The 17,806-nt window shown below is 39.1% G+C and overlaps 1 protein-coding gene across 1 annotated transcript in view; it reads right to left on the bottom strand.

Moving 5' to 3' along the window:
• The window catches only part of CLMN (calmin), an 80,727-nt gene continuing 62,921 nt past the window's right edge, over window positions 1-17,806 (bottom strand). Inside the window, exons 7-13 of the mRNA XM_087726041.1 lie at window positions 17,479-17,672; window positions 16,907-16,989; window positions 14,686-15,945; window positions 8,229-8,416; window positions 6,029-6,089; window positions 4,536-4,600; window positions 1-930 (exon numbers count right to left, since the gene is read on the bottom strand). Of these exons, the coding sequence (XP_087582167.1) occupies window positions 768-930; window positions 4,536-4,600; window positions 6,029-6,089; window positions 8,229-8,416; window positions 14,686-15,945; window positions 16,907-16,989; window positions 17,479-17,672 (2,014 nt within the window). The 3' untranslated portion in view covers window positions 1-767. The remainder of the gene's footprint in view (window positions 931-4,535; window positions 4,601-6,028; window positions 6,090-8,228; window positions 8,417-14,685; window positions 15,946-16,906; window positions 16,990-17,478; window positions 17,673-17,806) is intronic.

Genomic DNA, 17,806 nt, shown 5'->3' on the forward strand with positions numbered 1-17,806 from the left:
TACAGATTTCCCTACAAGATTGTTCATTTTATTTTGTATTCTACAAAGCAAGGCATAAATGTACAAAAATCCTGAATTCATTAACCGAATGTCTTCACTCTGTGTAGATCTCTCTATACAAATATATATTATGTACACAAAAAGTCATATAATGCAACAGTAAAACAAGAATACCCATAGAACCTGCTCTGAGCCCAATAAGAAAAGATTACAAGATCTGAGCTTATTGATTTAGAAAAAGGTGAGGAAGGAGATGCCAATGTTAAGTTATGCAACATGAACAAAATAGAATATTTTTTTTCTTTCATTATACTAAAACTATAGTTTCCAATGCGGTTGAATGATAGATGATCAGGACAGAATAGACAAAAATATTTCCTTCAGGAGGTCTATGAAATTTGCTGCCACAGTATGTAATAATGCCCCCAACCTCAGTAGTTTTAAAAGAGAATTAGATCAGTTTACAAAGATTAAGGTTACCAGTGATTGCTAATCAAATTGGCTACAAATTATCACAAGAGAATATGTATGTGACCATTGCTAGGATAATATGAGCAAGGAGATGCTTTTGCCTTATTATTTTGCTAATGGGCTTCCGGTTGGTCTTTGCAGGAACAAAATGAATCCAAACAAGCTTTAATCTCTTCCTTCGTAATCCTGACCTGGTTATTTTGGCAGGCATTACTACATCCTGAAGAAAGGATTATGGGCACATAAACATAAACCTCAAGCGGCTATCTTTTATTACTCTGATGCATTCACAGAGATCAAAGTGGGCTGCTAATAAGCTGTGGAAGGAGTAATAAGCAATAAACTATTGCCCAGAGGAAAATAATGAAGTAAAACAGCTCAGGTTGGTCTGTCCGCGAAGAGGTCATACATAAAAGTTCCTTCTCTAGAATGTCTTCCTCTTCAAGGTCTTTTCTCTTCCTAGAAAGAGTGGAGAAAGTATGAATGCCCATGATCAGTCGTGGCCCTTTTCCAAATAACCAGACATTAGAATAGTCATTAGAGAACTATTAAAGATAAGGCCTTTGAATCCCCACTTTCCATCGAAGTATCTGCCAGGCACTTCAACTATTAGCCATTACATTCTAAGGAAAGAACTCTCTATCCCAAATTTGGTTCTTTGATTGTTAACTCTGGTGGTCCAATTTAATTTATTCCTGTAAGCCACTTGATTTGTTTTTGTAATGCTGCAGTGGTTCTCAACATTTTCGTCACCACAGTGCCCTTTAAATACCTTTTGTGGCCACAGGTCATGGCCACAGACCCACAAAACATAACAAGATTTAAATCATAACATTTCTTCAAGCTTGCACGGACACTGTGATGATGTCATGGCCCCCATGGGGTCTCCGGACCACAGGTTGAGAACCACTGTAATACTATAAATAAATACACTATAAAGTAGTTGAGAGAGGCAAGAATAATTATATAAAATCCAAGGCACAACTTATTTTTAAGCCCTATTTCATCCTCTTTTTATCCATACACCCACCACTCTTCTGCATTTTAAATTGTTAAGGCTTTTGAAACAAGACCTTCAAGATGGCTCTATAGTTGATATCATCAAAGTGAACAAATAATAGTTGTCACAAATGAATGTTGTCCCAGGATAATGTTGCAGGATCCAACCTGAATCAGTTACTGGGACCAGAGATTTTGTCTTCCGCGGACTCGTGCTGGAGCCAATCTTCAGGGAACTTGTCTTTAGCAGAGTGCTGTTCTATGTATGGTTTAGTTTAGTTTAGTTTATTGTCATTGTACCTCATACAAAGAAATTAAATGCCATTTTCAGTATACATTATAACTATAAAAATAAAACACAAACACATATCCTTCAGATGCTTTACAATTGAATTGAAAACCCAATATTGCATTAATATTGCACTATACAGTAGAATTCAATATAGTTACTGCCCTGGGATAGAAGCTCTTTTTCAGCCTATTTGTCCTTGTTTTTATTATCATGTACCATCTGCCAGATGTTAATAGTTCAAAAAAAGGGTGCCCAGGATGAGATGGGTCTTTAAGAATGTTTTGAACTTTCTTAAGGCAGCAGGAGCTATAAAGCTCTTCCAAAGAAGGGAGAGGGCAACCAATGGGCAATGACGTTAACCCTATGGTATATATAGTGCCTGTTGCAAGTGGCTTTTTAGATATTGGAGTGTGTTGTTGGCTGGTTTTTAAGTCATTAGCTGTAATTGCTTGTGCTGCCCAGCCCTCACCTTCTAAGTACTTGATAGACTGGTGGTAAATCAGTACTCCTATTGACTGACGAGGGTCCTATTTCCCAAGCTTCAATCACTTCCCTGTTTTTGTGTCTGCTCATCCAACAATCTTAGTAGCTGAAAAACTGAATGTGTGTCCTTGTTCATTGCAGTGTGAGGCTACCAATGAGTTTGGGTCTCCTCATCTGACTGCTCGCTTGTATTCTTGCTCCAAAACGAGTCCAAAAACTTGGAAGACAAAACCTCTGGTCCCGGTGACCGATCCAGATTGGATCCTGCAAAATACAGTTGTGCTTTCTGGATAGAGTATGCTATTAATGAAGCAGGATGATGAGTGGACAGGGGAAAGAGGAAAGGAAGGGGAGACCACAAACCATCTTTTCACTCTGATGAGTTCAGACTGAGACTTTCAAGAAACTACAGAGGGAGAGGAAAATTGGTAAAGATTGCTATGGTTTGTAAGGGATCTGAAGAAATTCTGTCTTCAACAATGATGAGAATTCTACACATCACAAAATAACTAGAGAAGGGCTGCAGATACACTTCATAAACAGCTGTAGATAATGACTCCCTAATTAGAAACTGTTAACTGCATTATGATATCTGAAATAGTAAATATAACTCTGACGCAATTACTTTATATTTTATTTATATTTTAAAATCTATATCTAATGTTAAGATTATGGAGGCAAGCATTTTTTTAAAAAAGAAACTTACTTAGGAATTACAGTTTATTCCACAAACTATGGTTAAGCAAACCATGGCTTAGCATACTTTTTGAACAAGTGCAGAGAGAGAATATAGATCACCCTTACAATCTTGGATGTCTTTCAGAGATGTGCTTGTCAGCTGCAGGAATTCTGCAGTCAGCATGGCTGTTTTGTAAATTCAGGGAGTTGAAGTCCATACATTTATGGGCACCAAATCTGGGAAAAGATGCTGCCACACATTTCTGGAACCAACTAACTGCCAATAGAGTGGAAAAATCGAAAGCTCTGCTGAGCCTACTCTGAGCCAGCAGTAGCAAACCAGGAAAAACAAAAATAATCACAAGGTTATATTTTGCTGCATCACTTCCCTCCATTCATTTCTCTCAGTACTAAGTTTCTCAAGGTATCAAAATGGGAAACAGATTAGTGATTAATAATTGGTAAATATTTAACCAATATTGCAATAGACCACAATGTGAATCTGAATTCAACCTAGCTGACATACATTCTAAAGTGTTAAAAATCTGGTTCTGCCATTCATCAACCTCCCACCATTCTCATTCTTCAAATCTTTCAATTTTATTATTTGAAGTGCATCACAATTATGTATTTCTATTGATAGGCTCATATTTAACAAAAAACAAGGATATTTTGATTCAGGATTGCTAGGTATCCAGTTTTATTATATTTTACATGATAGAAGAGCCGAGGTGGCACAGTGGTTAGAGTGCAGTACTGCAGCCACTTCAGCTGACTATTAACTGCAGTTCGGTGGTTCAAATCTCACCGGCTCAGGCTTGACTCAGCCTTCCATCCTTCCGAGGTGGGTAAAATGAGGACCCAGACTGTGGGGGCAATATGCTGATTCTGTAAACCGCTTAGAGAGGGCTGAAAGCCCTATGAAGCGGTATATAAGTCTAATTGCTATTGCTATAAAATACATAATGACCACAACTGGGACTGGAATTTTGGCTGCTAATGTGATTATTAAGTGAGCCATCACATGACCAGAACCAATTTCATGACCATATTTATCCCAGACTTTAAGTGAATCATAATAGTTGGTAAGTGAATTGCACGGTTGTTAAATGAATCATTAAGCAAATATAGCTTCCCCAATTGACTTTGCTTATTAGAAGCTAGCTGGAAAGATTGCAAATTGTGATCATGTGCTGCAAGTTGTTGCAATTGTTGTATATGTAAGTCAGTTGTCAAGTGCCCGAATTGTGATCACATGACTATGGGGTGGTGTGATGGTCAAAACTTTCAGAACAGATCATTAGACACTTTTTTTTCCAAGGCCATCATTCCTATAACTATTATTAAATGAACAGTCATAAATCAAGAACTACCTACAGTTATATATTATAGAGAGGAATACCAATATGATCAACCAAATCAGAGGTGGATTTCTGCCGGTTCACCTCGGATCAGGCGGACCAGTAGTGGTGGCAGCGGGAAGCTCTGCCCACCCACCCGGACCGCGCGCACACGAGCAAACCAGTAATAAAATAAATTGAAACCCACCACTGAACCAAATGTTATATTTGTTTTTAAGGCTTGATGCACAAAAATGAAGCAATATATCTACCTGATAGCAGGAGTTGGATATTCACTTGGGTTTGTGCTCTTTTGTACACCAGGGCTGCCACTTTCCTAAAAATATATAATCCAGAAGTATAGCCATATTATAACTATATAGGCTAACCTTTAAAGTAGATGATAACTAAACTTGGTTTCCTTTTTTTGCATTGAATTACATCATTTATCCTGTCTAAATTTATCTGAGAAAGACCTATTTGCTAATGTAAGTACATTTATAACTTTAATATCAGTCTGTTTATTATACCACTTCAGACTGGGCCTTAAGAGGCCAACTACAGTAGAACCTCTGGTCACAACCGTAATTTGTTTCATAAGTTTGGTCGCAAACAGATTTGGTCGTGACCACTAATTTTGGAAATTTGGTGCTTCCAAAAAACAAATGGCGTGGAAGGAGAAATCGGCCATGAAAAAAAAAAAGCGCAGTTTTTGGTCAGAACCCAAGTTGGTCCTGTTCATGACCAGAGGTTCTACTGTATCTTGGAAGTCAGCTCTTAATACAGATAGTTCTTATTTAGTCATCACAATTGGGACTGACAACCTAATTCTTAAGTGAAATGACTACTAAGTCAAACCACAGCTGTCCTTATAATCTTGCTTCAGCATACTTGCAAATGTAAATGTGAGAATTGGCCACAAAGTTATTTTTTCATCACTGCTGTAAATCATTAAAGAAGGCATTTGTTAAACAAGCACTGCCTTGTTTTTGGTAACAGTGAAATTTATATACAATAGTGTTGGAAATGTGATTTTTCTTGATATCTATTGATTGGCTTTTCCAAACATACTGTACTTCAAATTTGTTGAACAGAATCTCCCATCAGCCTCAGACCACAGGCTATTGAAATGGTGGGTAGATATGGTGGAAATTGTAATTCACCTCTTTGAGGGACATAATATTGAAGAGGTATACTTATAGCTACAGGATAAAATAGCCTCATTTATGATGCTGATAATTTAAAACAATGTGCAGAGTTTTCACAGCTAGATATTTTGAATGTTAAGTGAACATGAGATTTAATTAATTAAATATAGATATTATTGTTATCTAATTGTCTCATATCCGGTGTGCTTGGAATAAGACAGGGGTTTCAGATTAGTTTGGAGGATGTTGACAGACAAGACTGATTGCTCCATTGGAGCAGGGGTGAAATTCAGCAGGTTCTGACAGGTTCTAGAGAACTGGTAGTGGAAATTTTGAGTAGTTCGGAGAACTGGAAAATACCACCTCTGGCTGGCCCCAGAGTTGGGAGGGAATGCGGATTTTGCAGCATCCTTCCCCTGGAGTGGGGAGGGAATGGGGATGTTGCAGTATCCTTTCCCTGCCATGCCCACCAAGCCATGCCCACATAACAGGTAGTAAAAAAAAATGAATTTCACCACTGCATTGGAGGTATTTAAAACTATGCTATTTCAGTTTCATTTAGATAAACATTAGGAGTAGTACAGACTAGTTCCAGAAGTAAAAGTTCACTTGCTTACCTTAATTGTTGAATCAGTGGTAGTTATTTGGTAGACAATATTGGGATCACTGTAGCTCATCCTGAAATGCATAAATGAATCCATATGTAAGTCAATCGTGATTTGAAAAAAGCATCCTAATATTGTTGCCGCCTTCCCAAGCCTGAAAAGATTTAGGTTTTAGGAAATAAGACTTGCACTAAATGCACTGACCAAAATATTGGTGAATGAATTATAATCTAACTCAACTAGAAGGTGTGCTGGAGAAGGCTGGTATAAAAGAAAATTATATCCAGTGATACACATTTCTCACATTTCAGATCCTGAAATTATCCAGATAAATGTATGTTTAGGGCAACCCATATTCTCTCGCTGCACCATTTCCACTTAGCCACAATTTATTAATAGTTTCAGTTATTCAGAATAAATGATGTTCTGGAATATTATTACTGCTCTTGGCAAGAAAGTAAGCCAACTCCCAAACTTGCACATGCATCAAAAGTGCAATAGATACTTTCCACTGTATTATCCTTTTTTATCTCAACATGGCAGCATATATAGTTCTTAAGAAGAAACATATTCTTAAGAAAAGCCACGACATGAGGTGTGTTTAACATAACCCCTTTGATTTGCACAACAAAATAGAAAATAGAGAAGATGAAGAGGTAGCAGAAACTATTGAAAACCAGGGACACTGCTGAGTGAGAATGCAGTTGGGAATTGGGTTAATCAATGATAAGGGATTAGGCAGAATATTAAATTTAGCCAGTTCGATTCAGTGCACTGACTGATGGGCTAAGGAGAATGGTATCAAAACACATCAAGCGCTTTGGGAAGGATATGGCTTCCTTCCTCTTTTTCTTGACTTCCTCAGCTCATCTTCATAAATTAAAAAAAGGGCTATTGAAATTGATTTCCCAAACTGTAAACTGCGATGAAGTCACTTTAAAGATCTAACCTGCTCTGCCTCCTGGTCATGGATAGTATTCCAACAGAACTTGTCTAAACCTTGATAAATGAGTAATTCTCATAACAAAATCCTGCATGTAGCTTAATACATCACAAGGGATTCCTGGTCTGCTGCATATGTTGCATTATTGATCTTCTAGTTAGAGAGCAATCCCAGGCAGCTATAATGAAGCAGCAGTGAAAATACATCCAGCAGGCATTGTTTGAAGTACAGATGATTCTGTGGATGAATGAATCCATTTTTAAAGGAAAGTGACCTACCTATTCTTCTAGGTGACCAGCTGCCATAAAATATTAGCAATTAAAAATATTACATTCTACAGTAACAACAAAAACAAAAACCCAACTAAATGATTCAGTGAAAAACAGATGTAATGGACGGTCGAAAAAAATATCTTTCCAAGGTATATTGAGAGGAGGAGGAGGAGAAAGTAATACTCAGATAGCAATAGCACTTAGACTTATATACCGCTTCACAGTGCTTTCTAGCCTCCTCTCTAAGCGGTTGACAGAGTCAGCATATTGCCCCCAACGATCTGGATCCTCATTTAAACCCACCTCGGAAGAATGGAAGGCTGAGTCAACCTTGAGCCATTCAGAATTGAACTCCTGGAGTGAGCAGTGAGTTAGCCTGCAGTACTACATTCTAATCACTGTGCCACCACAGCTCATATATACTCAGATGTTGATGAAGAAAAAGTATTTTGTTTTATTTTTCATTTTTTCTTCCTCTGTTCAATTGTGTCTGATTCTCGGAGACTGCCTAGATAGATCCTGCAGAAGTGATTTGCCATTGCCTCCTTTCTAGGGCTGAGATAAAGCCTAAGGCCAACCAACTGGCTTTTTGCCTAAGGTAGCACTAGAAGTTACAATCCTCAGGTTACTAGCCAATACTTCAACCACTACATCCAATTATTTCTGTTTGCTTTATTATACAATAACTAAACAAAACTTTAAAAATACAATATCAAATTCAATTTTCAATTTTTTAATGAAAGAGTTATAGTTTACGCTATAAAGCTGTGCACTCAATGGTATGCTTAAATATTGGCCAAATTATGTCCTTCTAAAAATACATTTAAAAAGATGTATAAATATTTACTCTTTCCTACTCATTTCCCATGCTACAGCTTTTAGGACTTTAAGCCAAGAAGACCAGTAAAATGTGAGATGTTGCTGGTAACTATGCTTTATCTAGAAACTGGGCAAGGAAAGTGGCAAGACAAGTTCTGTAGGTGGGGCCAGAAAGCACCTTGCCAAAGCCAGATGGTCCATGGATTCTTCTTCCAGCTTATCTATTAACCGAGTAAAGCCAGGTTTTGAGCTCTGGGGACTTTCTCCTTGGAAAATTGCCTTGTTCTTTCTTTTTTCTTTCTTTTTACTTCTTTCTTCTGGCAGTTTTCTTTCTTCAGCTGCAGTATCAGATTGGTTTTCCTTAATCTATAAAAAGAGCATAAAATGTTCAGATTGAAAACATATGAATTATATTCTTCCACCAGGAATGTATTTTCTTTAATACATGTAATTGGTAAATTCATTAGAGAGTGATATCCTATTTTCTTACTTGCAGAGTTTGTTTAATTGATAATGTGTCATCAAGTAAATGTCGATTCTTATCAAGTTAGTGTCGATTTTTAGCAACTGCATACATTTTTGTCAATCATTTCCTTGCAGAGTGCTGCTCAAATCATCTACCAACAATGTATCATACTAACAAATTATAGACATGTTTGTGTGTGTGTGTGTGTGTGTGTGTGTGTATGCACACACATATACATACATACACTAAAATACAAGTGGCACTAGCAAACAGAACTGAGTGCAACAATTGTATACAATTGGAAACTCAAAAGCTTGCTGGATAAAAAAATGTTTCTACGTGGCAAATTTGGTAGGCATTCAAGGTATTCAAGTAGAAATACACATTTTTTTGAGCTGTGCAGCAAAAAATATAACATAATCACTGGTAAAGTCAGCATTGGTAACAATTCTATTTGTACATGTATAGCAGGGGTGGGTTTCAGGGTGTACGCCGGTACGCTTGTACCCATTCCTCAGATTTAGTGTGTCTTCCGGTACCCGTTCTGGAGGTCACGTACCAGAATGCTCCCTCCCATTGCCTGCCCCCTTGCTTGCTGCCCCCACCCGCCCAGTCTCAGCTTGCTTGCCCCGCCTGTCCTTACTAGGCTTGCCCCATCAACAGCCGCCTCATTACCTATAGGGGGTGGGAAATCCATGCAGAGGATTTCCCACGCCCTCCATTGGAAACGAGGCCACTGTCAGAGAGAAGACGGCAGCGAACAGTACGTGGGCTTGTACAGCAGCCGAAGAAGGAACAGGAGGCGAGGATTTGGCTGTTGCACAAGCCCACAGGTGAGCGCTGCCCTCTTCCCTCTGACAGCCGCCTGGTTAAAAAGCCATCCTCCATGACGTTTTTCCTGGAGGGCTTCGCTGAATATCCCAAGACCAATGCCACCATATCTGCCCTCTTTGGGGACAGGTCCTCTTCAGAAAGATGAGGCCCCGCTGGTCCCCCTCGCGTTCCTCGTCTTCCGGCCATGGCCCTATCCTGTGGAAAACAGGCGTGAGCACACCCCGCACAATTACAGCCTGGAGCAGGACCAAAACCCCTCTTCCAACTAGCCCTTCCTCTCTTGGAGGGCTTCGGAGGGAAGCTTCTGCAGAAGCCTGGGTGAGTGAGAACAAATTCCCACCATTGTGAAGTCACCGAGGCTGTACGGGGTGTGCATGTGCACCTATGTTTTCCACGGCGTGGAGCTGCAGCGAGGCTCTGCACAGCTGGCGATGACTCCAGAGCCGATCTGGGAAGATGAATGCGAAGGGAACCCCGCCCCCCACAGATGGTCTCTGCAGTCATCGCCGGCCACCCAGAGTCTCATCGTGGCTCCACACTGTGGAAAACATAGATGCACGCGCACACCCCATACAATTACAGCCTCTGAGACTTTGTAATGGCAGGAACTTGTTCTCACATGCTTCTGCAGAAGCTTCCCTCCAAAGCCCTCCAAAGGAGGAAGGGCCAGTTGGAAGAGGGGCTTTGGTCCTGCTCCAGGCTGTAATTGTGCAGGGGTGGTGCGTGCCTATGTTTTCCACAGCATGGGGCCATGGCTGGAAGACGCTGCCATATACGTTTAACCATATATTTTGGAATACTGCAAAAAACCATAAGTTCAGGCCAAATGTGATTGGAACACTCAACAAGGTGACCACAGTATGTGTGTGTCTGTGTGTGTCTGTGTGAGTGAGAGAGATAGACAGACAGAGAGAGGCACAGAGACAAAGAGACAGAGAGAGATGGGGAGGGAGGGAGGGTGGGTGGGATTAAGTGAGTGAGTGAGAGACAGACAGACACATACACACACAGAGTGACAGAGAGAGGAAGGGAAGGGAGAGTGGGAGAGAGACAGAGGGAAACAGAGAGAGACACACACACACAGAGTGAGTGAGAGACACACACAGAGTGACAGAGAGAGGAAGGGAGGGGAGAGGGGAATAGAGACAGAGGGAGACAGAGACAGACAGAGTGAGGGACAGACAGACAGACACACACACAGAGTGACAGATGGGGAGAGGGAGGAGAGAGACAGAGAGAGACAGACAGACAGACACACAGAGAAATGACAGAGACAGAGAGGGAGGAAGGAAGGAAGAGACAAAAAGCCAGAGAGACAGAGAGAGAGACATAAAGAGAAAGAGAGAAAGAGAAAGAAAGGAAGAAAGAAAAAGAAAGAGATGAAAGAAAGAAAGAAAGAAAGAAAGAAAGAAAGAAAGAAAGAAAGAAAACCTATGACCATAATTGAGCCCAAAATTTTGTTTGCTAAGCAAAAGCATCGTTAAGTTTCACCACATTTTCCAAGTTGGCCATGACCACCCGGTCACATGACCACCGAGCCGCTCCCACAAACCAGGCCACACCTACAGAATAGGTTCTAAAAAAATTTGAAACCCACCACTGATGTGTAGGTGGCAAATTTGTTTAATTATCTGATCAATTTGGGATGTATTGTGAGGGATAGCCTTTGGAAGTGTTTTTTTAGCTCTCTTCCCAGAAAACCAAGCAGGGCTCCATTTACTGTCTAGGAATTAATGTCCCAAACTCAGCTAATATCAGAATGCTAAACTAAACCCAACTCAGTGAGTCCAGACAGATGTACCATCTGAAATCTACCTTGCTGCCATGTTGGCTGAAGAAAATACAGCAATAGTTCAACCACCTCTGAAGAGAATAAGATGGGGAAGCCTAGCTTTTATCATGTCAAATCACTACACGACTCACAAAGATTCCAGTCTGACCTACACCGCCAACACTCACTCGCACTGCAAACTTTCACTTTCAGTTATAGAAGACAATATGCAATACACTTTCAAAAATGATTGCCTCCTTTGTGTTTTACTTGTCCACAGAGGACAAGGCATTAGAGTGAGCATTGGTTCCCATGTTAAAATGGCTCTTCCCAGCCTTGCCCTTCAGATCATGTTACTTACTATAGATTTCTTAGATGGGGAAGCCTACATACACAGAGCTGCATATACAAGGGCTTTCTTAGAACCCCACAACCTTGAGATTTCATATAATAAAAGTGCTTACACAATGAAATCTATTTTGTAAAGACACTGATTGTGAGAATATTTTCATCCATAGAAATTGGACTGCCCAAATTAATGACAGCTAGGCAATTCACATTATAACATTCAAACTAGGTATCAGTTTGGGGCTGTTAAATCTCTTCTGCTGGATGGTGGGAATAGCTGTGCACTGCTAGAGATAGAGTCACAAGTCTGTTCCCCAACAACCTTCATTTTTTTCTATAGAAATCAAATGTCCAATTAGAACAAGTATATAGCTTTGACACTACAAACTACAGCATACTCAAAGAACAATTCTATAAGTTCTAAATTTTCATCTACAATAGTTTATGCATTTTTCTACAGAGGAAATATCCGAGTCCCTACTTAATCATGAAACAAGGATTAACAAGGATTAATGAGTCTCAAAACCCATATGGACACTATTTCATAATGATCAAAGCCCACCTTAAAGCGGAAAATAATCACAAAAGAGAATTCAGATATGGATTGTTCTGATTCCAAGTTGGATTACCTGAATGTTCCAGATAGATTAAGCCCAAATTTGAAATAGCTTGGTTTGGACTAGAACATATTGATGAAACCTTTTGTATTCCCTAATTTCATATTTGTATTTGTATTTGTATTTTATTTATATGCCGCCCTTTTCCCTGGGGGGACTCAGGGCGGCTTACAATTCGAAAGGAGGGGAAAACAAACAAATTAACACATAAGACAGTACATCATTAAAAGCACAACATTCATACAATTCGGGTGGGTTACGGTCTTTAACCCCAGGCCTGACGGGATAGCCAGATTTTAAGGGCTGTGCGGAAGGTCTGGAGGGTGGTGAGGGTACGAATCTCCACGGGGAGATCGTTCCATAGGGTCGGAGCTGCCACCGAGAAGGCTCTCCTCCGCGTGGTTGCCAGTCGACATTGACCGGCAGATGGAACTCGGAGGAGGCCTAATCTATGGGATCTAATAGGTCGAGTGGAGGTAATTGGCAGTAGGCGGTCTCTCAAGTACCCAGATCCACTACCATGAAGGGCTTTGTAGGTGACAAGTAGCACCTTGAAGCGTACCCGGAGATCGACAGGTAGCCAGTGCAGCTCGCGGAGGATAGGTGTTATGTGGGTGAAACGAGGTGCACCCACAATCGCTCGCGCGGCCGCATTCTGGACTAGCTGAAGTCGCCGAATACTCTTCAAGAGCAGCCCCATGTAGAGCACATTGCAGTACTCCAGCCTAGAGGTCACAAGGGCACGAGTGACTGTTGTGAGAGTCTCCCGGTTCAGGTAGGGGTGCAACTGGTGCACCAGGCGAACCTGGGCAAATGCCCCCCTGGTCACAGCTGACAAATGGTGTTCAAAAGTCAGCTGTGGATCCAGGAGGACTCCCAAGTTGCGGACCCTGTCTGAGGGGCGTAATATTTGACCCCCCAGCGTGAGAGATGGAATACTTGCCGAATTGGTGGGAGGGAAACACAACAGCCACTTGGTCTTATCTGGGTTGAGCACAAGCTTGTTAACCCTCATCCAGTCGCTAACAGCTCATACCATATCATACATTTCATGCCAAATGCAATGAGAGCAAGCAATAAACATGTGAGAATCATAATGAATGTACCTGGCTGTAAACTAATTTTGGCCACAGAGATGTCAGGTACTAATATATTGCATCATTACGGTGAGATTCCCATTATGCAAAAATTGAATAAACTGCAGTTATACACCACTTTCACTATTCAATTTTATCCTGAAACTGGTCTTCCAACAAAAATATTGCATAGCAAAAACTTATTCATATTAATTATTCAATGAAAGCCTGAAATGTGATGACTGTTATTTATATATAAATGATGAAAATTCCAAAATTTTATGAATGATAATGAAAATAAGCATCATCTAGACCAGGAGTGGGTTCCTATACTACTTAGTACCAGTTTGCTGCATGTGTGCATGCCGTGCATTGCTCGCACATGCACAAGTTGACTGTAAATTGTTCTGCACATGCACAGAAACATGCTGTCAATGGCAGAAGAGACCGGGGAAACAGTTTGGGAGTGTGGCCATCCTGGGTCGCTGCCAGTTCTGCAACCCAGGCCAAATAACCACTACCGGTTATGCTGAACCGGGCTGAACCAGGAGCAACCCGCCTCTCTCCTAGATGACTTGCCAGTTAATGCCAACTTTTGCTGTGAACTGTCCCTAATACATTGTTATTTTCAAGGGTTTGGATATTCGCAAACCTTGTAATAAAATGTCAGCACTTGGCAAATTGAAAACACTGACATAGCAGTCTTCTTCAGGTTTTATAACTTCTTTCACCCCTACCCAGTATTCTAATTGGCCAAAGTCCAACAAAATGAGAGATATACCAGCTTTAGAAAGCCTACTGCAGAAGGACAGCTAAGGATACTGTTTCAAGGCTAGCCAACAAATGGAAATCTTATAAGCAGTTCTGAGCGTGGCTAATAGACAGCCCAAATCCAAAGGAGAAAAAAGCTGGGAAACAGATAACTAACCAGGTGGCAAGTTGCAGAAGGGTTTCCAGTGATGTATGAACCTCACTAGAGGGAAAAGAACCAAAAAGGTTTGGTGTTCTGTGATTTTCTATTATGTTGTAAATATGGGGATGAGTTGTTCAAGCTTATCAAAATGTTCCTATCCTCCTCATTTTAATAATTTAAAATTTAAAATGTCATGTTGCCCCCAAATTTAGCAATATGATCTTGATGTGTACTAGGAACCATAAATGAAATGGTAGTAGCCACATGATATCTGCCGCCCACTCCTGATGTATATGGCAATGATGGATGAATGTTTTGTGTCAATGGTTCAGAAACCAACCCTTCTCTGGTCCCAATATTTAAATCCAAACTCACTATTAAAACAGGGATAAATGTTCTGATATCTTCCCATGAATCAGTAAAAAAAAAAAATCAGTAAAGCATCTAATCCTGACTTTAAGTAAAAAAAAAAAAATCAAAACCTAAACAGACAATTTTTTAAAAGCTAGTTGAAAATAGTATGTTTACAGCTCTCCTAAATCCTATAGTGCAAGTTAAAATAAGAACTATTTTGCTGAACTGAGCAAGTAATGGCAAAAGCAAATTTTACCACATCTGGATGCGCAGAATCGTTTTCCGTGGTAGCCATATTGTTGCTCTTATGAGGCACTGTGTTTTTCCCCACCACTGCAGCCGTGCCAAACGAAAATTTGGTATGACTCTGAGAATCTCTTTTCTGTTTTCTTGGGCTTTTATTGTCCTTTTTTTTTGGCACATCCTTCATATTGCTTGGTAGATCTTGTTTGGGAATATTCCCTTCAGTGCTTAGGCTAAGGGGCTCATTTTCAGCCAAACAATCAACTAGAATTTCTGAGCAGATTTTGCTGTTTTCTAAAAGGGAAAGGTCTGTATCCGAAGTGGAGGTAGTGAAGGCATCCAGCAGTGCTGATATGGAGACATCATAATGTGGATAATAGAAAAGGTCATGAGGAATTATGGAAACTTTGGAAGGATTTGGTGTCATCATTGATTCTTCAATAGCAGCATTAAGGCTTTTGGAAGTATTACTGATTGGTTCATATTCAGGTGCATAAGTTGCCTCTGAATTATCTTTAACGTCATGTCCATCAATTTCCTGATTAGTAGATGGGATTTCCTTTAAGTTAGATGATTGTTCCATAGGTTCATCATTTTCTGTAAGCTTAGATATTATTTCCTGATTCAACATCTCTAATATGTACTTCTGTACGACCTCTTGTTCTTCAGAGATTGGAATTACATACTCAGGTTCATTTGTCAGATGTTCTGATACATTTTTAGACAAATGGGAAGTCCAAGGCAAGGAGCAAATGTTACTCTCAGGTGATTCTTTTATTTCGCTCGATGATTTTTGAATGTCAGAGTCGAATTCATCAGAGTCAACTGGTTCAACAGAATCTTTATGGTAAATAAAAACAGTTGATGGGAGGTCATCACTCTTTATCGAAGCAGACAAATTCACTTGATTTACTTCAGATTGGTTTACAAATTGGTTGGCAAATTTAGCAATGGGACTGATTTGAACACTTCTTATTGGCAATGACCTAGGCCTTTGAGGTTCGTTTGTAGAAGAATCCATATAATCAGCTAGGCTGTCATTAGATTCTGTACTTGTTGCATGAAAATTTTGATTCTCCTCATCAAGAGGCAAAGTAAAACCATCAAGTTCGTGTAGTGGTGACTGGTTTTCTACTAGGTGAATAGGATATATATGTTCTCCATTTTCATTGAGGAGTAACACTTTTTCTTGTTTTTCTTCCTCTGGTATCTCTTTAATATGAACATAAGCAGACTCAATTGGAAATTCCTTGTCCAGATCTGAAAAGTCCTCCTATGTGATATTAAAAATAAACAATAACAATGAATACATAATTATATAACCATAGAATCAGAAAAAAAGTTGAATGGTTATATTTTTCCAAAACACTGGGCAAATAATTGTTCTAATTCAATAAAAATGAACAGTTCTTATCAAGCAAACTCTATTACAACTAATAATAATGGAATGCAATTTGGGAATTCCATATCTATTTGTTCTGCTTTTTTAATTCTCATAGCATAGATGTGAAAGTTAGTTTTTAAAGTCTATATAGAATACAATTCCACCACAAAAAGTTGAAGAGAAGGCATTGGACAGAGACTTGGATAAAAATGGACAGTATATATCTAATTCTCATTTGCTGAACATTGAGGATAGGCTAATATGACTATATGCATGAATTAATCAATATGCTGATTGTCATATTTTGAAAATGAGATTTAGAATACTTTGTTTTGCTTGTAGGAAGTTCTATATCCAAATAAGGTCCAATGTCTTCAACAAGCCAGTCTCTGGAGTCTGATATCCTGTACCATCTATTTTGATGATCTTTATACTCTAAATCAGGTTCTAAAGGATTCACATAGCCATAACAATCATCAACTCAATTTGGGCAATTTATGATGAAGATACCTTCTTCTTTCCAGAACAGCAAAGTCCTTGATATTTTCTCAATTCAATATGATGCATCATTGTAGAAGATAAGTGATTTGATTATACTTTGATTTAAATTAATAGCTGAATCATCTTATGATCATAAGATTGAATATATTGAAATATTAATACCAACAACTGACAAAGCCTGACAGAAGTGGGCAACAATCATACAAGGGTGAAAGTCTGAAAATCAGTAAGCATTCCTTACTTAATCTATTAAGCATGATAATGTATCAGAAAATCACAAGGAGTGATATTATATTAGTATCTTAAAAAGAATTTTTAAAAAAAAAGTTTAGCAAAATAAAACACAAACCGCTTCCAGTTCTGGGAAATGCTCCAAAAACTGTGCCACATACGTCATGATGGACTGCTCATCAGGTGAATCAATCATAATGTCTGGGGAGAAATTACATAAAGCATCATTTCAATATTAAGCAAAGCATCCATAATTACCATTCTGTCTTTTCAAAACTGCACCTTTACTTTATTCTCAATTAACATCTTTGTACTTTAATATTCTTCTCCAGGTACAAAAGTTTCTTTTAAAGAACAAACATGGTTCTGGAAGATGATTCTAGAGTAACAGTGCTGGTAACCTTCCTGATGATGAGTTTGCTAAATTAAAAATATTTATTTTTCTTCCTTTTATCTATAACCTTCATATCTATAAGATTGGTTTTTGTTCTAGGAAGGTTCTCAACATGCAATCTGTTAAGCTGAATTGTGCTATCACTTCTATTTTGTATTAAATGCTAGAATGTCCTAAATCTTGTTCTGAACGATCTCTCTTAATAGTAGAGTGCATGTTACCATTTATCTGCCCTGTATGTTTATCTGTTTCTGCTACATATACATGCTGGTGACATTCAAAAATGAATAGGTTACCTTCTGGTTCCAGAAGCCTTGGAATACCCAGATAGACTTGTGCAGTACAGAATGCATCCTCTAAGTTTTCCCTGGGAGATTTCTCTAAAGCTTGCTTCATATCTACCAAGCTAGAATCTATTGCTTTGATTACAGCTAAGAAGGCCAGGCCACTTCTCCAACTGCTGGTAAAGTCCTGAATTGCAACACCATATCTAAGAGAGAAAGAGGCACTATGAACATTCAGATACAAAACACAACAAGCTTAACAAGTTTTGGAACATGAAAAATAGTTACAATAAAATAATTCAGCTTTATAAATTGAACCACACAATTATAAGCTGACAAC

This window comes from Thamnophis sirtalis, unplaced genomic scaffold, assembly GCF_051295495.1.
Source record: "Thamnophis sirtalis isolate CommonGarterSnake01/CBP01778 unplaced genomic scaffold, rThaSir2_p1.2 scaffold_1, whole genome shotgun sequence".
NCBI lineage: Eukaryota > Metazoa > Chordata > Lepidosauria > Squamata > Natricidae > Thamnophis > Thamnophis sirtalis.